This window comes from Eubalaena glacialis, chromosome 4 (genome assembly GCF_028564815.1).
Source record: "Eubalaena glacialis isolate mEubGla1 chromosome 4, mEubGla1.1.hap2.+ XY, whole genome shotgun sequence".
In the NCBI taxonomy this organism is placed as follows: Eukaryota; Metazoa; Chordata; class Mammalia; order Artiodactyla; family Balaenidae; genus Eubalaena; species Eubalaena glacialis.
Window position 1 is genome coordinate 101,549,397 of NC_083719.1, and position 24,452 is coordinate 101,573,848.

Sequence of the window (24,452 nt, forward strand, 5' to 3'; positions counted from 1 at the left end):
ACTGCAGAGGCCAGAGTCAAGGGGAGTGATAACAGTGTGTTTATGCTGAGGCTCTGAGAGTTCAGGGTGAGGTGATCTCTGGGACACCCTGTGACGTGGGTGGCAGTGGCCTTATGGCACCTTTCGTGGTGAGTGATCCTAAACTGAGAGGAAAATGAAGCTCCTTAATGACTTCTGAGTCTAAGTAGTCTAGGAATTTAAAAATTACAAGTATTTCTTGTGGAAAAAACATTTTCTATTACTAAAATAAATCCAGAGGTCTACAGACTGATCTTGATAGTGTCAAAAAATAAGGCAGACTATGACAGTTGATTAATATTGATGTAACAGCTTTTTGTGGGGTCTGTTGTCATCACAGCATAAAAACAAGAGAGTTTTGATTGTTTTTAAATTAACAATGTCAGGGAATTCCCCGGCGGTCCAATGGTTAGGACTCCGGGCTTTCGTTGCCAAGGGCAAGGATTCAGTCCCTGGTCAGGGAACTAAGATACCACAAGCCGAGGTGCAGCCGGAAAAAATAATAATAATAATTAACGATGTCAACCATGCTCCATCAAATCTCTCTCCCCTCTACTAATGGTACCCTGGCCAGATTCCTTAACTTTTTGCTTTTGTTTGACTATTAACATTTACTTCAAACCAGTTTAAAAATCTCAGTCTTATTTCTGGTTCAAAGCATTCTCCTCCCCAACCCAGACTCAGGGTGAAAGGGACTTGGTATGGGACTGAGGCATGACTGGCTTTTTACACACCACCTTAGCTCCTATTCCGCTCTCTCTTCTGGGCTCCAGTGTTGAGGACAAAGAGGAGGTATGGAGAGAAAAAGTCAACTGTCTCTTTGCTTTACTGGCAGAGGTCATGGCATCTCCCTGAAAGTTGTCTTGCTTCTTTAGCTCACTATGGTTTGCCACTGATGCCCTCTGGGGCAGCCTTCAGAGGCTGAATCTCTGGTGGGCACGGTGGGTGGGGACTTCATAGGGTCCTCTAGAGCCTTCCCACTGATACCTGAGACAGGAGATCTGGCCCCGACCTCACACCCTCCTCCGCCATACAGTCCCCTCCACCTGTGTTGCACCCCACTGTCTCCTGTTGCTAAAGAGCCCTCTCCTTTTTTTTTTTTAATTTTTAAATTTATTTTATTTATTTATTCTTTTGGTTTCATTGGGTCTTCGTTGCTGTGCGCGGGCTTTCTCTAGTTGCATCGAGCGGGGGCTATTCTTTGTTGCGGTGCGCAGGCTTCTCATTGTGGTGGCTTCTCTTGTTGCAGAGCATGGGCTCTAGGCGCGCGGGCTTCAGTAGTTGTGGCTTGCGAGTTCTAGAGCACAGGCTCGGTAGTTGTCGTGCACAGGGCTTAGTTGCTCTGCAGCATGTGGGATCTTCCCGGACCAGGGAATCGAACCCATGTCCCCTGCATTGGCAGGCGGATTCTTAACCACTGCGCCACCAGGGAAGTCACCCAAGAACCCTCTCCTTTTTAATTGGGTGATAACAAGCTCACAGCAAGCTCCCTTCTACAACATCTGCTCAATACATGGGACATACCCTTGCCATGGCACGTGGTGGGAATGTGGGCCCTGCCATGACAATTCTCTCCTGTTCTTTTTATTCCTGATTGGGTAGGTTCAGCAACAGATCATGTGCGCTGCCCAAGCAAATAGGAAAAAGTAAACAAAATTCCTTCTTTTTCTTATGGGCATTCCCAACTTCAAGGGCCCACCCACTGAAAGGGACAAAGCCTCTCACCACAGACACTGCCCTGCACACCTCATAAAGGAAAGGACTCTAAGGAGGAAGGAACCTCCACCCCTTCCCAGTCTCCTTCTGAGGCTGGTGTGAAATTGATAGTAATGGGATTGGTTGGCTGCATCATTGTAGGCTCCTAAAAGAGGCATCTGATACTGACCACTGAAAGCTCACCAGAGGCTGTCCTTTGTGTGTGATGGTACTCCTCACCCTGACCCTGTCCCGCTGTGGGCTCTGGTGACTGGTTTTGGAACAACAGGAAAAGTTCCATTCAACCTTCTGTTACGGTCATTAAAAAATATGGATGTTTACGGGTGGACCTAGAGAATATCATACTAAGTTAAGTCAGACAGAGAAAGACAAATACTATATGGTATCACTCGTATGTGGAATCTGAAAAATAATACAAATGAATCTATATACGAAACAGAAACAGACTCACAGACATAGGAAACAAATTTATGGTTACCAAAGGGGAGAGGGAGGCGGGGGGAGGGATAAATTAGGAGCATGGGATTAACACATACTAACTACTATGCATCAAATAGATAAACAACAAAGACCTGCTGTATAGCATGGGGAACTATATTCAGTATCTTGTAATAACCTATGATGAAAAAGAATCTGAAAAAAATGTATATAAATATAACTGAATCACTTTGCCGCACACCTGAAACTAGCAATATTGTAAATCAGCTGTACTTCAATTCAAAAAAATTAAAAATAATAAATAAATAATGTTTAGAGGGCGGTTCTGATACGATCACATGTCTCTGCATTCTCTGACAGACCCTGGTTGAATATGGAGCAAATGTCACCATGCAGAACCATGCGGGGGAAAAGCCCTCCCAGAGCGCTGAGCGCCACGGGCACACCCTGTGCTCCCGGTACCTGGTGGTGGTAGAGACCTGCATGTCGCTGGCCTCCCAGGTGGTGAAGCTAACCAAGCAGCTGAAGGAGTGAGTGACCTGTTCGTTCCATGAGAACCAATTCTGGCTGCTCATCTTTGTGCTTAGGTTTCAGCCAGGTCTTTGGAAGGCTCCCTCATGCTGGTCTTACAGGAATTCCCTAGTATCCTCCTCATCTTCTTTTCTTCCTCCGTCCCAAGTCCTCATGGCCAGCATTCATGCCATTTCTGCAGAGGCAAAATGATATTTAAACAAAAAAAATGCAGAGCTAGCTTCCTAAGCAGAGAACTTAAGCCACAGTGGACAAGGGGAGGGAGCCTCTCTCTGTGTTCACATCTCAGGGTCAGATGACGTAGCAGGTGCAGAAAGCACACGTGGGCATCATTCCAAACTTCTGTCCTTAACGGTCTAGCAAATCATCAAAAGCAAGAGAGAGAGAGAAGGGCTAGAGATGGGCCAGTTTCTCAGTTTTCTCAAAAAGAAAAATGTATATTTGGGAAATTACAGACAGGTCACCTGGTAAATATCACTGGCAAATTTATTATAAAAATTAAGCAGACGATTGATGAATCCTCAGAATTTAAAATCCTCAGAATGTAAACTTAGCGTGATGTTACTTAAAACACTCTTTGTCTTGCTAAAATCAGTTCTTTTTTGATGAGATGATTCAGCTGGTACACACTGCATACCTAGATGCCAGGGAAGCATTTCTGGGAGGCTGCCATGATATGCTTGAAGAAAGGAGGACCAGAGGAGAGGCCGTCCGAGGGGTCTCCAGCAGGTTGAAGGATTAAGGAGCTGATGCTCGTCTGAGGGGACCGAGGTCAGCCCTTGGAAAACACATCAGCCAAATGACAGCTGCCATACTAGGAAGGGAATCACTGAACATCAAAAATAGTACTCAAAGTAATGGTGACAGATTAGGAGGACAAACCTTAATTAAATTTTAAGGAAAAAAATGAAGTTTTACTTTAAAATTATAAAAAACATTTTTTTCCTTCTTTCCTTGTGAAAAAGACCTGTGGTTGGTAGGAGGCCTTAACTGATTAGAAGTGTAATTCATGCAACAATATGACAAGTCCTTAGATCCCCTGGCTCCTCGCTGAACTCGGGGAATTGTTTTCTCTCTCTGCTTCTAGTCTCTTGCCTTAGAGGTAAGAGTCTCTGTACTCCTCTGCTTCTCCCCCTGCCAGTACCTAGAATACTGTCTTTAATGAATTTAGGCTTTTACTAGGAAAAAAAATAAAATAAAATTTAAACTTAAAAATTAGAACGGTTCCTTTCCCTCCAAGAATCCTCTGCCCAGTTACACAAGACTCCCCCAGGGCAGGTGAGCTAAGCGAGCTTGAAGGTCTGGGGAAAATGCACACAGATTCATAACTCAGTAAGTTATCTTGCCACAGCGAACATACTTGTACACATGTCTTTATGTACATGTATTGGTGTTTCTGAAAAGAAGTTCCTAGAAAGGGAATTGCCAGAACAAAGTGCATACGTATTTAAAATGTGGATAGATGTTGCCTACTGTCCTTCCAGAACTGTTGTACCAGTGGACACTCCCCCCAGTAGTGTATGGACATATCCATCAAGAGGAACTTTAAAATGGTCCAATGGAATGTTTTTTCTTAAGGTTCATACTCAGAGAAAAGATCACAAAACCTTCCCCTGTCTCTTACCGCGGAGTCGGAGAAGCTTTCGTGAGTTATAGTATCTGTTTTATTGGTAGAACTCTTCAAGATCAGGGTCTTGGCTGCTCTCTCTGTTGATAATCCTGGGATAAAACACACATGTATGCTAATAGACAGCAGTTCTTCCACTGTCTCCAAACTGAATGCTGTAGACAGTTGTAGTTAGGCCAATGACAAGATGAAATATGAGAGGTTACATTGTAGACCCTAGTCTTGTACTTACTCTGTGTCTCAGTGAGGTTGGCAAAACTAGAAATGAACAGAGAAATTCACTTAGTCTAGCCTCAATACACTGTACCCTTCAGGCTCTAGGGCATCAATAACATCGAAAGGTGCAGGAAGAAGGATGGAAAACACTAGTTTTTCAGCCCAAAATTGTGAGTGGGAGACAGTCTTGAGTGCCTTTTACTACTAGAATATTCACCAACCCTTTAGAGTTAATAAACATAGCTATTATTTAGAAATGGCAACCTCCAGCTCTCTTAGAGATCCTGATCTACAGGCGTAGGTATTATGGGTTGAATTGTGGCCGCATAAAATGATGTGTTGGGGTCCTAACCCCTAGTACCTCGGATTGTGAGCTTATTTGGAGATAACGGTCTTTACAAAAGTAATCAAGTTAAAATGAAGTCACACACACACACACACACACACACACACAGTGTATTTTACTTTCCTTAAGTAAAAAAAGAAAATTACAAAATACAGTGTGCAATATAATCTCATTATCTCATTTCTAAGAAATCCCTCTCTCTCCCCACCACTCTCCCTGCCGCCCCAAGCTGGTATGATACACTCCAAAATGTTACTCACTCTTTCTAAATGGTTTGAATTTTTAAAGTAATTGTATTAATTTAGCCATCAGAAAAAAACTAAATTAAACAAAGCAAGCAAACTCTTTCCATGTTGGGTAAAAACAATTAAATAACTTGGTATTTTTTCAATAAAGAGAAAACAATGTATGGTAACACTCGATTTACTCTGGACATAGAAGCATATTATCAGAATGTGCGTTAAAGTTAAGAAAACAGGTTAAAAGCCATAGGTTACAGAAAGTGAAATCTGTTTAGAAAACACATTAATTATTACAGAACTTGGAAAAAGGAAAACTGATTCTGATTTTAGAGGAGTAAGCAGTATTTACCGAACTCTGCAGTATTAGTGTGGTACCCACCCCACCCCCACCCCCACCCCCGCAAACTGTCCCCCAAAGATGTCTATCACATCCTAGTCCCTGGAAGGTATGAATATGTTACCTTACATGACAAAAAGGGAATTAAGGTTGCAGATGGAGTTAAGGTCACCCTGAATTATTGGGGTTGATCCAGTCTCATCACAGGAGTAACAGTAAAGAGAAGGCAGAAAAGGAGATAGAGAGACTCAAAGTGTGAGAAGGACTCAATCTGCTCTTGCAGACTTTGATAAGGGAGGAAGGGGCTGTGAGCCAAGAAGTGCAGTAACCTCTAGGAGCTGGCAATGACCGTCAACTGACGGTCAGCAAGAAAACAGAGACCTCAGTCCTACAACTGCAAGGAACCGATTCTGTGCCTGATTTCAATCAGCAGGACATAGACTTTCATCCTAGAGCCTCCAGAAAGGAATGTAGACTGTGGATACCTCGATTTTAATCTGGAGAGACCCATTCTGGTCTTCTGACCTACAGAACTGTAAGATACACATGTGTTGTTTTATATCACTAAGCATGTAATAATTTAACAGGAGTAGAAAACTAATACACTTAGCATCAAAACTGGTAGCAGCTCTCATGAGCAGGGATGAGGAACAAAACAAATGAGTTACAAGTGTTCTTAAAAGGACTGCCGAGTCTTAGATACTGGCTTGAGGAAGCCCGGTCTTCTCCTTGCCAAATGTCATTGCACATACTCAACAGCTGTTGGCTGCCTAAATTTAATTCTGTGAGAACAGATTTGTATAATAACCTTCCATCAGCCCCAAATACTCTCCTTTTCTCAGAAGTGGTCAGTCTTAGTCCTAACATTTCATCCCTAAGACCTAAGAAGTCTGTGATCTCATTTTATCTCACGCATTCTGTGACTCACATACTGAAAACTTAATTGTCTAAAGGAGGAGCCAGCAATCTTTTCCCTAAAGGGTCAGATAGTAAATATTTTAGGCTTGTGCACCACATGTTCTGTGTCATAATTACTCAACTCTGCTTTTGTAGCGTGAAATCAGCACTCGATAATATGTAAATGAATGTGTATGGCTCTGTTTCAATAAAACTTTATTTACAAAAACAGGTGATGGGCTGGATTTGGCCCATAGTCTATAGTCTATAGTTTGCTGACCGTAGTCTAAAGAATGAATAAAAAATAAAAATACGTAAGAGCACTCTACTTTTCCCACTTTGAAATTTAGAACTGCGTGTCAAGTTTTTTAGAGAAACATTTAGTGAGGGGTTAAAACAGATGAAGAAAGATTAAAAGGAGATTAAACTCCTTTTATAGGGTTTTTAGGTGTCAGAGTGAATTATGACACGGCCAAGAAAACTATTTGGAGGCAGTTAGATTGACTGATGACAGAAATCCCAAGTATGAATGGAGACAAAAAGGACTCTATTCTCTAGATTCTAAAAAAGCCCTCAGAAAGGACTAATCAACTTTAAGTATAATATATGAGCATGTGAAATATGAATATATAAAAATATGTGAGCATATGTCTAGTATACTAGTCTGCTAGGGCTGCTGTAACAAAGTACCACAAACTGCCAGGCTTAAACAACAGAAATTTATTTTCTCACAGTTCTGGAGGCTAGAAGTCTGAAATCCAGGTGTTGACAGGGTTGGTTCCTTCTGAGGGCTGTGAGGGAGAATCTGTTCTGTGCCCCCCTCCTAGTTTTTGGTGGTTTGCTGCCAATCTTTGGCATTCTTTGGCTTGTAAATGAATCACCCTGATCTTTGCCTTCATGTTCACGTGATGCTATCCCTGTGTGTGTCTGTCTCTGTGTCCAAATTTTCCCTTTTCACAAGGACACTTCATACTGTATACTTTCTACATATGTACACATATATTAGGGAAACTTTTTCTATGTCATAGATATTCAAATATATTATCATTCTTAATAGCTGCCTTCATAGAAATAATTATAAATTATTTACTCAGTCTTATTGATGATCATTTAGGTTATAGTTTTTTTTACTAATGTGAATAATAAATATCTTTTTGGGTACTTTTGATTGCATCCTCAGGAAAATTTCTGAATCATAAGGATGAAGATTAGGCACATTTGTAAGATTTTTAGATTTATTGCAACTTATCGCAAATTTTCATGAAAAACATTTATACCTGTTAATTTATGATAGTAGCCATGTGTCAGAGAGCTTATATATTTTGGTTTGTTTTTCCCAGACAGACAATGCAACGTGTCACACTGCAGAACCAGCTCCAACAACTTCTAGAAGCCCAGAAATCAGAGGGCAAATCACTCCTTTCTTCGCCCAGGTAATAAATACCAGGAACATTGGTGGTTAGAATTCTTAACTGTCTTTAATGTGTGAGCCTTCTTTTGGACTTTCTTTTAATATCTTTTAAGAAGATAACAGAAAACATTTTATTCTTATAAAGAGGAATAAAAATGAGCTATCACATGGAAAAAGGCACTGGACCTAGGGTCAGAAGACTTGAGTTTATCTCCAGCTGTACCATTTCTTCTTTCCAGGACTATAAACAAGTCACTTACTCTTTCAGAGTCTTTTATTTCTTCATCTATGAAATGGAAATAAGGGTATGTAGGTTCATAAGGTTGTTGAAGATGGGATTAATTGAGAAAATTTGTGCAAAATTAATGTATAAACAATAGAACAGTAGATAAATTTTGTAGTCAAATCATAAGGTATGAGGCATACTATACTGGTTCTGGTTGCCACCATGGAATGTTTGTAGATTGCTTGAAACAGATATTCATTATCCTTATTTCAGTCTTAGTGATTTGTAAGTTATTAGTGGCATTTAAGCCATGCAGTGACTTGTGGCTGAGTTATTTTAACCCAGTAGGAAGTCATCTCGTATGTCCTTCATCCTCTTTCAGTTCGCCATCCTCCCCAGCTTCCAGAAAGTCCCAATGGAAATCCCCAGATGCAGATGATGAGCCTATAGGCAAAAGCAAACCAGGAATCCAAGAGGGGATTCAAGTTCTTGGAAGCCTGTCCGCATCCAGCCGGGCTAGGGCCAAAGCTAAAGACGAAGATTCGGATAAAATCCTACGCCAGTTATTAGGAAAAGATATTTCAGAGAATGTCTGCACCCAGGAAAAGCTGTCCTTGGAATTCCAGGATGCTCAGGCTTCTTCTAGAAATTCAAAAAAGACCCCACTGGAGAAAAGGGAACTGAAGTTAGCCAGGCTGAAGCAGCTGATGCAGCGGTCACTGAGTGAGTCTGACACAGACTCCAATAACTCTGAGGAGGCCAAGGGCACGCCCGTGAGAAAGGCTGACAGGCCCAGACCACAGCCTGTCGTGGAAAGCGTGGAGAGTATGGACAGCGCAGAGAGCTTACACTTGATGATAAAGAAACACAGCTTGGCATCAGGACGCAGGTTTCCTTTTAGCATCAAGGCCTCCAAATCTCTGGAGGGCCACAGCCCATCCCCCACCTCAGAGAGCAGCGAGCCAGACTTGGAATCCCAGGGTCCAGGCTCGGGAACCACTCCCCCAAGCCAGCCCTCTGGAGAACCCCCTCAGCCCAGCCCTGACAGCACAGCTGCCCAGAAAGTGGCCACGAGTCCCAAGAGCGCCCTCAAGTCCCCATCTTCCAAGCGCCGGACATCGCAGAACCTGAAACTCAGAGTTACCTTTGAGGAGCCTGTGGTGCAGATGGAGCAAACTAGCCTTGAACTAAACGGAGACAAGGACCGAGATAAGGGCAGGACCCTCCAGCGGACCTCCGCAAGCAGTGAACCAGGGGATCAACTGAAAAGGCCTTTTGGAACCTTCCGATCCATCATGGAGACGCTAAGTGGCAACCAGAACAATAATAATAACTATCAGGCATCCAACCAGCTGAAGACCTCCACCCTGCCCTTAACCTCACTTGGGAGGAAGACCACAGACGGTAAGGGAAATCCCGGGAGCTCTGCTAGCAAAGGAAAGAATAAGGCGGTGAGTGCTATTTGGAGAATATCCCTTTTATTCCTTTAAATTAATTATATTGTTCCTAACACTACAGATCGTTGCCCTTGGCCACCTTGAGGGAATCCCCAGGAGAATTCCGAAGGATTCATGAAAAGCCAAATTCATGCGTTTCTAATGAGATATGCCGTGTTAGAGTACATTCTGAAAATGCTCTAAGAGAGAAAGATTAAACAAATCACAGGAGATTGTATTCTGGTCCCTAAATTTCCCTAAGTAGTTTTTTTTTTTTTTTTCTAAGATCTTTATTGGATTATAATTGCTTTACAATGGTGTGTTAGTTTCTGCTAAGTAGTTTTGATCCTTGAGAATTAGGAGTCATAGATGGGGAGACATTTCTACAAGATTAGACTACTAATTGTTGTGAAATCAGGCCCTTCTTTGGCACTGACTCTGCCTCAGGAAGAGTTAGTTCTCCTCATGTGACTGGATAGTTTATTCTCCAGCCCAATTAAACAACACATAAATAGAAACTCTGTTTCTAAACTACTCAACTTTGGAAGGACCTTTAGAATGAATACACCACAGGGACCCCCACGTTGGCGTTTTACGACACAAGCCCCTAAGGAAGCTCTAGTGGTCTGAAGTGCTTGCCAGCGCCCAGGGGACAGCAGAGTATGCCATGAACTACATTGTGTAATTGCATTTGTTGTAAAACCATGCACTATAATCTGGATTTAAATCCAGTGAATAAGAGATACAAACATCTTTTTAGGCAACATTTCCTGCACGCTCTGTGCATGCCATGCCCTTAAAAAACATGGTATAGCAGCCAAAATGTGAAACTCTCTGAGGAATAGAAGCATCCAGAATATCCATCCTGCTAACCAGAGAGTCGCATCTGCATCATTTATTATTTGCTATAAGGTAAAATCCCATTCCACTGAGGTCTAAGAACTGTGCAAATTCTTTTTTGCAATACCAAAATCAAGTTTTAGTTAATATCACTCGAATTAACTGAACACAAATTTTAATTACACATTGATTTCCACTGAGTTGTCTTTGTTATAAAAGACTTTAGCATGTATTTGCTTCAGCTAGAAGAGTCACACTTGTGCCCCAAACACCAGGCCTTTTGGATTAAATATGTCCAAACTTACATTGCTGGAATAAAACTTTTCCAGGTAACTTAAGGGTTCCTCTCGCTCAAGTCAAAGATCTCAGCAGTTCCCCAGGCTCCTTAAAGTATGTCTGAAGCGTCTACCCTTTAATCTGTCTCCTGCATGCCTCCTGTTTATTGAGACTTGTGCATGTGCTGAGCTTATTGCATGTGTTCAGATGATTTTTAATTGCACCTCTCTAGGAGATGTACGACAGCTGCCTCAATCTTTCCTCTAACACGCTGATTGAAGAGCATCTGTGTGACTATGCACGGTACGTGGTGCTAGGGGTGTATTGCTCAGCAGTGCCATGCCTTCGCTGTGAATTGCATGATCTTTTACATGGCAGTCCTGGAGCACCTTTCCCAGGGGCTGACACCAAGGAAGTAGAAAATTACAACTCTTTCCCCAAATAGAAGAAGGCAGACTTGTAACTGGGCCTTAGAAAGGGAGCAAGTACCCTATTGGAGGGGCTTCAGTCCAGCAGCAGAGGGCAGAGGAATCTACTCAGATCACAGACATGCTGTGCTTCCCAACTGACCTTGGCTTTCAGTCTTTGTTTTAATGGAGTCAAGTACCAGGTAAGTATAGAAATGAAATTTCCTGCCATGGGTAGAATGAGTCAACCTCCGATCAGAATCAGAACTTTGAAACAGAGCTGAGGTTTTCCTTCATTGCTGGTTATAGACTGAAAGCTCCTTTAGTCAGCAGTCTGCTGCCCTCAGGAGAAGTGAGGTCCTGCCACGCTGTAGTTGCTCTACCTCCGCGTTTGGAACCACAATGCTGGTCCATAAGCCGGTCTCTGAGCTCCCAGCAACAAAACAATGGCCTTTCTCAAACAGAATGTTTGTGATTCAAAATGTACGGATGGTGTATATAAAAGGATCATCTCCAAGGTCCCCAGTGGCTCAGTCTCCTCCTTGAGCAAAGTCCTTCTTCAGCATAGCTTTCCTTCTTCCCCCAGGGACACATACAACTCCCTAACAGAGCAGGAAAGAGGAGAGGGCTAAGAAGAGGGCAGTTGACGGGGAGTTAAGTCAGTCAGTGCCTCTTGACAGGTTTATTTCAGAAGAGTTAAACCCCCAACACCCTTTTAAAAGAGACTAATCATTTAAATTAAAAGAAAGCTGTGGCACGCCTTTCAGCACCCTTCCAAAATCCTCCAAAACATTTGTGTGGATGTGTGTGTGTGTATGTATATAATAATTACAGGTACACAAATACAAGTGAATGTGTTGTGAGTGTAAATGTTAGTTCAGAATTCTAAGGTATAAGAAATGTCACTCTCCTTTTTTTTCCCTGTAAATCACGTTTAATCTGCTCCAGGTCTCCATTCAGGCTAGAGGAAAAGTAAATCTCAGTCGTTTTAGGGGATTACCCTAGGGGTCTCATTAATTCCATAAGTTGAAGGAAGCACCTTGGAGCTTTGGTATTTACTGGTCACCAGCATTCTACTTGGGTCAAGCTCAACATGCTGCCTAAGTCTCGGCTGCTTCCTGCCACACTGGGGCAGGGCATCTTGGCCAGTGCTAACAGCGCAGTGCCTGGGGTGAGAAGGAGATAGAAAAAAATACCCCTTGCCTTCCCAGACACTGGTATTGGTCCACTTCTGTTTCTTCCAACCTATCTCCCCCACTCCTCTGCATCCCCATCTTAGGTTCTATCTTCTGGTGCCTGGAAAATTCTGCTTTTGTCCTTAAGCAGAAGTCACCAAAAATACCCTGAGGCAAGGAAGCACAAAGGCTTGGCAAACCCCTTGGGAGGGGGAAGGAGAAAACCTCTCATTTCTTCCAGGTTCCTACAGCACCTGGAAACAAGACAATTAGTATCCCAGTAGATTCTCCTGCCAGATATATTTCATCCTGTCTTCTTACAAGTAAGGGAACAAAGCTAACAATCTACTGTAATAGGATTACAAAAATCAGAACACAAAAGGAGGTTATGAGGCTACTCAGACATCCTACAACTGGGTTAACACTTTCCTACTCAGTTTAAGGAACAGTCCTTCTGAAGGCTCAGTTTTGAACCTGTCAGGTTCACTGGCTTTATGTATTAACAGAGTTTTCCTTCAGTGATAAACAGAAACCCCAAAATTATGATATTCAATGTAGTTAAATAAACATCCAGACCCCTTCCCCTCCCTACCTTATAAATTAACTTATCCCTTATCGTGGCTGTAGTTTGGCATGTGTTCTATGGAAAGTGAAAACCCACTAGTTTGTTCATGGCATATGGGGAAGGTTTCTCTGATTCATCATCACACAGAGGCGGGGAGAACCAGCCCAGTCCACTCCTTAGATAAAGCAAGGGTAGATGTATCTAGTTGAGAGAAAGATTCCTCAGAGAGATGAACTAGCATGGGAATGTGGACATGAACAATACCTAAGTGATTCTGGTGCCTGCTTCATTTTGCCTGTGGGACCCATAGAAAGGGCATCCCACAGAAAGATGCAAGAAAGAAAGGAACCCAAGTGTCCATCTGTCAGTGATGCCTTTAAATCTTGGCCCAAGAATTTGCTTGAAGGCCACATGGTTCCTCTTGGGAGCAGGGACTGCCTGGGATCATATAACTTTGGAAAGCAATGGAAGTCATTGGGTTGGAGTTGGCTCTAAGCATTATGCTGCTGGTGGCCCTATCAGTATAGCCCTGGGCGAAAGAGTGGGGCAGTGGACCCTTGTTCCAGGTCTATACTGGAATCACATTTTAGTTCCTAAAAAGCGGGGCAGTGGACCCTTGTTCCAGGCCTATAGTGGAATCACATTTTATTTCCTAAGATTTTTTTTTTTTTCCCTAGTAAAGGAAAAATAGGGACTATAAATACAACATTTAAAAGAATGTCAGCTCTGTGAGGGGGTTCTGTTTGCTATTTATTTTTCCAAATTGGTCACAGCTTGATAGCAAAGAATCTAAATTTCTTTTCAATGCCCTTTAAAATTAGATTCAACTCTATTACTCTGAATAGCTTTTCCAGTGTGTTTCAACTGCGGAGGATGACTTTGTTTATAATAAGCAGATTTATCTTTACTTTTTCTTATAAAGGACAAGTTAGTCTTGAATTATTACAACTCCAAGGGAATGTTTGCAGTTACTTATTTTAAAATGCCAGTAAGACATTCATTTCCCAGAGTTTAAGTCTATCCAAGATCTGTAACACTTGAAGTGAGCATTGATTCTAGTTACTGATAGGCAGAGGGCATTAACCCCTGGTGACCACTGGTCACATCCCCTTTGACCACAGAGGCACTGTAGCCTGAGGGGTTAGCATCAGGAAACCCCTAATCCTAGCACCAACATGAGAGTAGACTCCTTAAAAAGACATTAAGCAATAAACACCATTAGTGTGGGTTTTACTGCCAAGGAATTAGCCACACTGGGAATTATACATCCGGACCCAAGAGCTAGTAGCCCATATTTTACATAGATGTCAAGATTGTTCAACAGCCACTTCAAAGAGAATGGTAAGTTTGGCCTGAGTTGATGTGAGGGTATGTCAGTGGTCATCTGCTATGCCCAATTGGAGGTCAGAGTTCAGGATACCCCTATCACGAGCGCGCGCGCGCACACACACACACATTTCTGTCCTTATTGTCAGGACATATTACTAAACAGAAAAATGAGCAAAGACATGGAAGACATTGGGAAGGTAGAGGTGAGTCCCTGGCTGAAACCTGTCCTGAGTCGAGCGTACCCTCAGCCCCACTGAACAGCATTTCCAGAATCATGATGGCAAATGCAGTCAGCACAAAAAGGAATCCCTGGTAAACAAAGGCATCTTTGCCATCATTTCTCTAGATATAATCAAATAACCACATTTTAATCTTAAATTTTTGATCTTAAAGTATTTTCATAGGTTTTTTAAGGATCTTGAAGGGATAATTATATAATTACCTAGTCATAGGTATGTTACCAAGGTAGCTGAGAGTATGTTGATTGCATAGTTCTAGAGTGAATCCCCTGGAGCAGACTGAATCTTACCAATGTAACAGTTCAGAAAAGTTTGTTAGAATGCTAGTACTAAAAGGGCACTGAGTAACACTATAGACATTAGAGTTTCTGCCCCAAAACTGTACTTTCAAGTTCTAATCTCTGATCTGAAGTATGTTTGTCTGTGTTTTCGTGTCTAATATACTAGCTCTGGGGTCCAGAGCCAATGAGTCAGGAGGAGTACCATGGTGTACCTGGGGTGACCACCTCTGCTCCAGAAACCCCTAGAGCCTGTCTGGTCTCCTTCCCCTGCACCCCTCCCCATGTTTCCCCCGTGTTCTCTGTTTCTCCTGCCCAACTCTTGTCCCGCCCACCCCACCTCTGCCTCCCTAGGGTTCACATTCATTTCAGAGAGAAAACCCTTATTTCATATGGAAGCTTTGTCCCTATGACGTGGAGGAAGGAGATCCCAATCTTGAACCATTTCTCCAGATTACATTCATTAAGTGACAGCTTCTCCTTTGAAACGGGTCACAATTTTGCATTGTCCTTGGCTGTTTCATAGGAGGATCTTGTGTGTGGAGAAAAATGCCCATGTTATGGGGGATTGTTAAAATATTCAGATATTTCCAGTGTCTGGGCACAACTTAACAAACTTTATAAAAACTGCCAGAGTTTGCAAGATTCATGAGAGCATGATTCACAAATGGAGTTTCTATTCATAAGTTCCTTATACCCTCTGGGGAAAGGAGAATGCATGTTCCATCACAGGAAGACAGTAGAACAAGGTTTAGTATCAAAATATAATGAGTTGAGACATAGAAAAAGCTATTGCAACTAAGACCCCATGTTCTATCTTAAAGCACTGCCTTTGGAAGGCAAGAAATAAACGTGTAGAACACCCATGAGCTATGGGTAGGAGGGTACAGGGGGGAGATCTGCCTTGGAAACCAAAATTATCCCACTAGAAATACATTCTTTCAACATGCTAATCCTGGTTTAAGTGTAGTCGCAAAAGTTATGAACAAAGAACTCCCTTCTTCCACCTCCAGCTTCCTTTCCTCCCCCTCCCCAGTCTGGTTTTGAATTGTGTAATTCCAAAGGGGATGAATATAGAACCCATGTCATATTTGCACCACATGTCTGCCACCACTAGAGTGTCTGCACATTAAAAGAGCTGGGTCTGTCTATAAACTTTCTTCAGGCTGGACTTTTAAAGAAGCAGCAAGTCATTTGAGGTTTAGAAGTATCAGGCAGAGACTTTACCCAAACGCCTTCCAGTACCTTCACTGAGAATCTCTGCTCCAACCACAGCCAGTTGGGATTTTCCTTCCCACGCTGAGAACAGTGCAGCTATATGACTCTCCTGGATGTCAGATCCCTGGATTGCCAGTGCCCTTGTTTCAGTGATGTCCTTAGCAATAAGCCACGCATTTTGCTGTGCCAGAATAAGGCATGTCCCTTCATTCAGCAAGATCATAATCAAGAGAAAATTAAGAGAGGATACAGTTAAAACATGGTCAACTCGATGAAAGGTATAACTTCCTGACACCGGTGACCCTTGGTGGCACCATCATATCCAAGTCTGTACCCCAATGTCTAGCTTGGTGCCTGGCACATGGTAAGGATTTCAGAATATTTGGAGAGAGAGGGAGAGCTAGAGAGAGGAAAAGGAGGAAGAAGAGGGAAAAGAAAACTAAAAAGGACCAAGCCTGTCATCCCACAGAAAGAATGGTATGCTCTGTAGAAATCTAGGCCTTTTGATTACAAGTCTGCCCTCCTACGGTGAGTTTCATATTGGGTATTTCAAGTATACGTTTTTATTCTTTGAACCAGAATCTCATTTTTTTTAGTAGATGGGATTTATAGATATGCTCTCAGTGAAGCTCTGAAGGAGATCACAAAAGTAGCTAATTAAGTCTACCTGTTTTGGCTATCAGTGGAAAATGTAGTGCCTACCCATGGGCCATTTTAGGCAGAGTCTCTAAAATAACTTGCCATCTGGTCACCCTGGTCTGTAGAAATATGGAATCCATGCCTAGATGAGTCAGCAAGTTAGATTACTTGAAAAACTGTTATTTAAATTTAAGCCTTCTTTCCAATTTTGGTCACAGAGAATGTGATTTCATATCCAAAAATGAAATCAAGGAGCAGCAAATTATCTGAATAATTCATGCCAGAATTACCCAAACACTTTTGCCTTTTTTCTTTTTTTTTTTTTTTTTTTTTGAATACTGGTAATTCAGGACTAAGTAATTGAAGGGTTCAGGGAGACTTGAATCATCCTGATATTATTCAGACAAATGCCTCAAATTAACATTTTACTTGGTATTGACTCAACTCTAATCATGCTGGGTTTTGTCCTGCAGAAAGTGATTTTAGTGTTTTTGAGCACAGCACCCCTTATATGAAAGTAGAAATACTCCATCCATGTCTAAATGATGATGATATTCTTAGACTACAACCTAAGTTTTTTTAAGTTTTATTTATTTTTAGTTTAATTTTTTGTCAAAGTGCTATAGGTACATGTGATAGTAATGTAGTCTTATAACAAAAACTGGCTGTCCCTGTGCCCAACCTACTCCATTCTCTATTCCTACTCCCCTGAGTCAACCGCTTGCTTGTCTTTAGGTGTTTTCTCTAGTATTCTGTTATTTCTTTTTCTTTTTCTTTTTTTTTTTATTTATTTTTGGCTGCGATGGGTGTTTGTTGCTGCATGTGGGCTTTCTCTAGTTGCAGCAAGCGGGAGCTACTCTTCATCACGGTGGGCATGTTTCTCATTGCGGTGGCTTCTATTGTTGCGGAGCGCGGGCTCTAGGCACGCGGGCTTCAGCAGTTGTGGCACGAGGGCTCAGTAGTTGTGGCTCACAGGCTCTAGAGCACAGGCTCAGTAGTTGTGGCGCATGGGCTTAGTTGCTCCGCGGCACGTGGGATCTTCCCGGACCAGGGCTCAAACCCGTGTCCCCTGCATGGGCAGGCGGATTTTTAACCACTTTGCCACCAGGGAATTCCCTGTATTTCTAAATAAGATGCTCATACAGACTTTCAATTTTAGATATTATCTCTACTGTCTATTGGCATCCTACTATAGAAGATAAAATTGATAGCTACCACTTACAAAACACTTACCATGTACCAAAGAATATTCCAGGTTCTTCATGCATATTGACTGTTTTAATTTTCACAGTGAATGACACAATATGGTAGATACTATTATTATCCAAATTTTGCAGATTGGAAACCAAGGCACAGAGAGATTATATATCTTGCCCAAGGTTACACAGTAACAGTGGTATTAAATTACGTAGCCAGGGTTTCAACTCAGTCAGTCTGGTTCCAAAATCCATGTTCTCAACAATGAACCAAATTTATCCAGCTCTATTTTGGCAACCAACACTGCCCCCCACTCCAACACACACACACACACACACACACACACACGCACACACACACACCTGCTTCGTCTTCCCACCATCAATATAGTTGTATCACTTTTGGGGGTTATAAATTAGTATTTGGTGTTTATTATTATTATGACTATCTAAATATTCATCACAGTGGATCCATGCAGCATACTATTGTTACATTTCCTTATTCATGTAACTTTATGTTTTCTTTGGAGATAATAATTTTGATTTTTAAGTTTACAGTTTATTTCCAAACACTCTGCTGGAGACAGAACCCTTCTTTCGGTGCATTCAGACAAATCAGGTACCTCTGGTGTTTCAGTCTGTTCACAGAGACACCGTCTTTCCTCTTACCCAAGTCTGGACTGCGGCTATCTGGCAGTGCCACACAGCTGTCATCTGCAGTTTCCCACATACATCATTCTGGGAATTCCTTTTGCTTCTCTCCTGTGTAGAGCCCTATTTCCTGAATCTATCTTTTCCCCTTTTTTTGGTTTATTCGCTTACTTTGGTTAAATATATCTTCCCATCCTATGGAGGTGAAGGGGGTGCTAAAATTTTTGAGGACTTGCCTGGCTGAAATATCTTTGGTTTGCCCTCATATGGATTAGGAATATTTGGCTGGGTATAGAATTCTGGGTAGGAAACTATTTTCCCTTAGAATCTTGAACACATTATTTCATTTTCCTCAATGTGTCTGTCAAGAAGCTCAATTCCTCTGTAATTGCTAATCCCTTGAAAGCTTTTACGATTTTCTCTTTATACCCACTGTTTTGATTTCATGATATTTTGCCATGATTCCATTCTCATTCCTGGGGTGTGGGCACTCAGCCCACTTTTTAAATCTGGAAACATACGCACTTCAATTCTGGGAAGTGTTTTGTACAATATCTTTGAAAATTTTATCCCCTCCAATTTCTCTGTTCACTTTTCTGGAAATACTATTATTCTAATGTTCAACCCATTGGACTAATCCTTTACTAACTATTTTTTTCTACTTTTCTATTTTCTAACCATTCTTCTGTATTTATCCATACTTTGGCTTTCCCTAAAAGTTCTTTCTAGAATATTTACTGAACTTTACCTTCCAACCTTTCTAATTTTTTATTTCGGCTATTATAGTGTTAATTTCTAATAGGACTTTGTTGGTTTTCTCTTTGTTCCTTTTTCATGGCATTATATATGCAGAATTTATTTAAATTTTACAATCAAATACAAATATATATTTTTATCTTTTCTTCCTTTTTACAATAAAGATGGCATACTGTACAGTCTGTCTTCTTGCTTTTTTCCACCTAACACATTGGAGATCTTTATGTATTAGTATAGAGAGAGCTTCTTTATTCTTTTACATAGCTACATGTTATTTCACTGTATGAATGTACTATTTTTAATCCTTTCTACATTTTTATTGAGAGTCTGGTCTCGTTGATTTGTAGCAGCTCTTTATATATTACGCATTATAAAAACTGACCCTTTGTGGTATGAATTGCAAACATTTTCCCTGGTTTTTCTTTTCTTCTTGTTACAACTTTTTGAAGTTCTCATCACCTCCCTATGTTACGTCTATTCACTTTGAATTCTGTTTCTCTGTTTATTTTGGTTTTTGTCTGTCATAGTAGCACTTCCCTCAAAAGTCTGGTGATCCCTGACTCATTCATATTTAGGAACAAGACACTAAAGCTCAATTAGAAGCTCTGGCTTTATGGGTGAGGCTTGTTGACTGGTAGATGTTTCTTCACACAGAGTGGTTAAGTACTAGGCTCTTTTGTTGGGAAACTCACTAATTGTCAGTATTTGTAGGACTTTTCTTTTGGAAGTTGATTTCTCAAGATAAGGAAACTCCAGTCTCCTTCTAGGGCCTATTAACCTGATTGCCAGGAATCTGTAGGTCAAACCAGCAGGAGATGGGTTAATAATTGTGTTCTATAGGGACTTTCACTTAATCCCATGGTTTCCAGCCCCTTTAGCTGAAATCAGAGTCTCTCTGGTCCATGCCTTGCAAACTGTAACCTCCAGTCTTTCTTCACATTGGGAAAGGGACAGTCACCTGGCTGCACTGGGTCAGGACGGTAATCTGGGGTATGAACTGCTACTTCCAAAAAGTTTCAAATAATCTTCCCATTTTCAGCACTCACACAGCACCCACTGTCACTTTCAGAAATTCATGGTACTTCTAGTTCCCGAGTCTCGCAGTGCACATCAGTTTACTGGGTTCCCTGACTATAGGCTTAGATTTCTGCTTTTCCTGCCTGCTCTGCTAAGTCAGTTCCACATATCGATCCGTCCTCCTGTTTCTGAAATATTATTGGCATTTTGTGTGTTATCATCTCCTCTCTCATTTCCCTTTATTCATTTAGGTTGATGCTTTTTTATTTCTTTACTTTCATTTTAGTGTTGTTTTGTAAGATAGGGATGATAAATCTATGTTTTTAACCCATCGTGTTTAATTGGACGTTCCTAAAACATTTTTTAACCAACCAGGTTTTTCTCCCACCCTCTTCCTTCCTTGCCCATGAACAACTCTCTGAAGTTCTATTCAGATGAATAAATAAAAATAAGAATTAATAGACTACATGGTCTTTGTAAGCAAGTACGATTTTGAGGCCATAAAAACCCCAAGCCACTTGGGGTTCTCCATCCAAATGTGTCTTCACGTGAGTGAGTACCATTCCCAGAAATAGTTTGTTTTTGTCTGGTATAGCAACAAGAAGGAATTTAGTAATATGTAGGCTTGCTCAAACTCAGAAGATAACTCCTCTCTGGAAGATTTTATACTCAGAATGGGACTAATATCTCATGAAAATGAATGCTTCTACCCAGAGGGAAATTCACTTAAAAAGCAAAACTGTTCCCAGGCTTGAGCTGGTACTTCTTTCCATAGGCTTATGGGGTATCAAGTATTGAGGGGAAAACAGCATTATTTTCCCCTAGGTTCTTCTTTTTCCCATAGATTTACCTACTTGTGGTCATCCAACATGCTACTACTCAGTAATCACACACCCAAAGAAAAAGCATTTCCTTTAAATTACTAACACTCAAGCTTACTGGAGAATAAAAGGTGTCACCAGTGGATCCAGTGAATAAAATATAAAAATCTCTTGTTTCCACTCAACCAGCAGTACTATGCTTCCTATTTTGTTTGACTCTGATAAAATTCACTTGACCGTAGAATTTTGCCTGGATTCTAATCAGCATAATTGAGAAATTACTTCCAGGGCCAAATTTAAAGGTGTCCACAAAGTATGTTATTATATGACTGTTTATTGGTTAAAGAGTGGTTTATATGAAAAGAGAATAATTTGCCTACTGGAATGAAGTATTCTTCAGTATGGTTTGTGTGAGGATAATTTCCATTTTGGTTGAGCTGTTTAGTGGCGTTGTATTGTAACTTGACCATAGTTTTATCTAATTTTGGCCTATGGTTTTTCTTCCGCTTAGGCATGATGACATCAACAGAAAAATGAAGAAATCCTACAGCATAAAGCACGTCGCTGAGCTAGAGTCAAAAGAATTCTTATAAATCACTTTTTTCTTATCTCTCATTGCTGCCCTTTGGACACCATTGGAAACGTCTGGACTGTCCTCTGCGGAAATAAAATCACGAGAACAGTGCCTCACCAGCAGAAGAATAGATTATCGGGATGCCTTAAATTTATAGCACTAGAGTATATAAGACACATTTTTGGGTGATATTTGTATATACAACTTGTTTTTAAAGAGATGCTGTTTAAAAGCATGGTTGGGCAAATGTATGTTTTTTAAGATTGATTCAGCCTCCCCACAGGACATTCACCAAGCCACTGTCACCATTTTGTATTTCATCAACCGCATGGGTGTTTGCTGATGTTGGTTGAACTTCCCTTTCCCCATAACATGGGCAGTTTGGGCTCAGCTTCTCAATGAGACCAGGTCAGTGCTATTGTTTTCTGTTAAGAGTGTTTTTTCTGTCATTTCTACCTTTTGTGTAAAGGAAATAAAACAATGTTAACAGCCACCTATAAGCTTGGGCCACTTACCTTCTAATAAATCTGTGATGTTCTAATTTCTAAGGGGCTTTAAGAGTATTTTGACTGCTGATATTTTATTTCAGGAACAAACTGCCCAGTTGAGCTGCTTTCCCATAGGGGTCAAATAAAACATTCTAGTTTTCACTAAGTACTAAAGGATCAGACAAGTATATAAAGTAAGTCAGTTCCTTCTGTCTTCTCAGATCGCAGCGTTGACATGAGAAAATACTAATGACAGCTAAGGATTTAGCCCCTTTCCTGGGTCACTTTTTTCTGCCTCTAACACATGACGAGGCCTGTCTGATTCCTTTAGGAGACAGTGTGGAGCCTGAGTTCATAACAGCTCTATTGTTGATGCAGCTCTTTGAATCCATGTAAGAGTAAGTTCCAGATGGTTTTGTCCTATCATGTAAAAATATACTTCTGTTGCAACTTCAAGAGTTTTATTTTCAAAGGGTTGCCATGGCCTGTAAGAGGCCTGTCAAATTTTAGTTTGAAAGTAGAATGTATTCTTATCAGTAAGAGGGAGCAGTGTATGCTATTAACAGTTACTAGCAATGTTACTGCAGTCAAACGTGGGCCATTCTGTATCCTGGTGGACAAAATAGGCCAAGGTACTGAATTAGGAGGCGATCTTGCATAGGTGGATCATTTGACAAACTTAGGCTTGATGAAATGCAGTGACGTATAGATGAAGGAGCTAATATTAAAGTGCCTTTTGGGCTTCCCTGGTGGCGCAGTGGTTGAGAATCTGCCTGCCAATGCAGGGGACACAGGTTCGAGCCCTGGTCGGGGAAGATCCCACATGCCGCAGAGCAACTGGGCCCGTGAGCCACAACTACTGAGCCTGCGTGTCTGGAGCCCGTACTCCGCAACAAGAGAGGTCACGATAGTGAGAGGCCCACGCACCGCGATGAAGAGTGGCCCCCGCCCGCTGCAACTAGAGAAAGCCCTCGCACAGAACGAAGACCCAACACAGCCAAAAATAAATAAATAAATAAATAAAATTTAAAGTGCCTTTTATGTACCAGCCATGCTTATTTGTAGGTATTATTACTTCCATTGTATAGATTAGAAAATTAAACTTCAGAAAGTGTAAATCCTGTGTCCAAGGTACTACCACTAGCAATAGCAGAATTGGCTTTGGTACAAGTTTGCTCGCTATCCTCACTACACTATCCATCTGTCCTGCACGACACTATCTCCTTAGTGTATAGACTAGCACACAGGAAGGGTGGGTTGTGGTGTTGGCTCTACTCCTGGACAACTCTTTGGTCTTAGGCAAGGGACACTGCCTCTTTGATAAATCTGGGAAATGGGGAGGCTGGCTTGCCTACACATCTAGGAGGTAGGTTCCTTCCAACTTACAGAACAACGTGTCTATGAATTTCGGCCACGTTGCTCTGTCCTTGTTCATGTCCTGTGAGTTCCTGTCGTCAGAGCCTGGTGCCATGTGTGGTTCTGCATTTCTCACATTGTCTTTTCCCCCAATGAGATGCCCTATTCTGATTGTGGCCCCTTGGCTTCCTATGCCTTCTTTGATTGCTTCCTCACATCTCACTGCTCTGTCCTAGTGTTTGAGATTCTAATAGAGAATATATGGCCAGCATATGTGAAATGTGGATTCCTGTGTTTCCTGCTTGGTGCAGAGGAGGTTACACGGGAGTGACATGTGAGCCAGCCTTTGGAACTTAGCCCTAGAATGGGGTCTGCAAAGGACGGAGGCCCAGAGAGTGCTCTCTCTGTCCCCCAGAGGCCCCAGTTTTGTTCTTCGACAGGCTGTGTTTTTAAACTTGGAAGTTGAAGGGAGCTGGGCATTCTGCAGGGATTTTATGAGCCAGACACAGAATTCCCAATTAAACACAGCAAAGAAAATGTGAAGAGTTTGAAAGAAAGAGATGCTGCCTTGACCTAGAAAACTCTGGCAATTTGTTTATTGATGCTATCATTTTAGATACCACAGTACTAAGCACAGAAGAACAAAGAATTTTTTAAAAAGGTAAAATAGGGAAGTCGAGCAGATTCAGATGAGCCAGACCACATGACAATGCATTCTATGTTTAATGATGTTGCTAGGACACTAAAAATGCTGGTTCTTAAATCACACATGTACATCTTTACCGTCCAAGTTCCTTATGACATGGATGAATTATATGTGCTTGAAATTAATAGAAATGATGTTTTCCTTACCACAAACTTAGTTTTGTGCAGAATTTTAAAAATGAAAACACAAACTCTTATTTCTTTATAGAAATCAAGACTCATTTACATGTTAAAGAAAGAGTATGTTTCCTTTTAGTAAGCCCAGCTTTGGGGTCCCGGCCCTCACTCCCTCCCATCGGGCTAGTAAAACGAGTGAAGCTCTATCTGCATGCCTAATTACATGCAGCAGAGCGGGGAACTCAGCTCCGCTACAAAAAACTATCACAACATCTGTCAGCATCTTTTAAAGTCTGGCTGTTTTTATGTCACTAAAGGGACTTGTATTGCCAAAGTTCAACACATCAAATTAAGAATGTTTCTT

The 24,452-nt window shown here is 41.4% G+C and overlaps 1 protein-coding gene across 4 annotated transcripts in view; it reads left to right on the forward strand.

Moving 5' to 3' along the window:
* The window catches only part of SNCAIP (synuclein alpha interacting protein), a 147,937-nt gene extending 126,013 nt beyond the window's left edge, over nt 1-21,924 (forward strand). For 2 of the 4 annotated variants that reach the window (XM_061188083.1, XM_061188084.1), the window contains exons 8-12: nt 2,533-2,702; nt 7,709-7,801; nt 8,388-9,456; nt 10,790-10,860; nt 21,360-21,924. In XM_061188083.1, the coding sequence (XP_061044066.1) occupies nt 2,533-2,702; nt 7,709-7,801; nt 8,388-9,456; nt 10,790-10,860; nt 21,360-21,441 (1,485 nt within the window). In that variant the 3' untranslated portion in view covers nt 21,442-21,924. The remainder of the gene's footprint in view (nt 1-2,532; nt 2,703-7,708; nt 7,802-8,387; nt 9,457-10,789; nt 10,861-21,359) is intronic. The other 2 variants (XM_061188086.1, XM_061188087.1) reach the window with 2 other exon arrangements.
* The last annotated feature ends 2,528 nt before the right edge of the window (nt 21,925-24,452 follow it).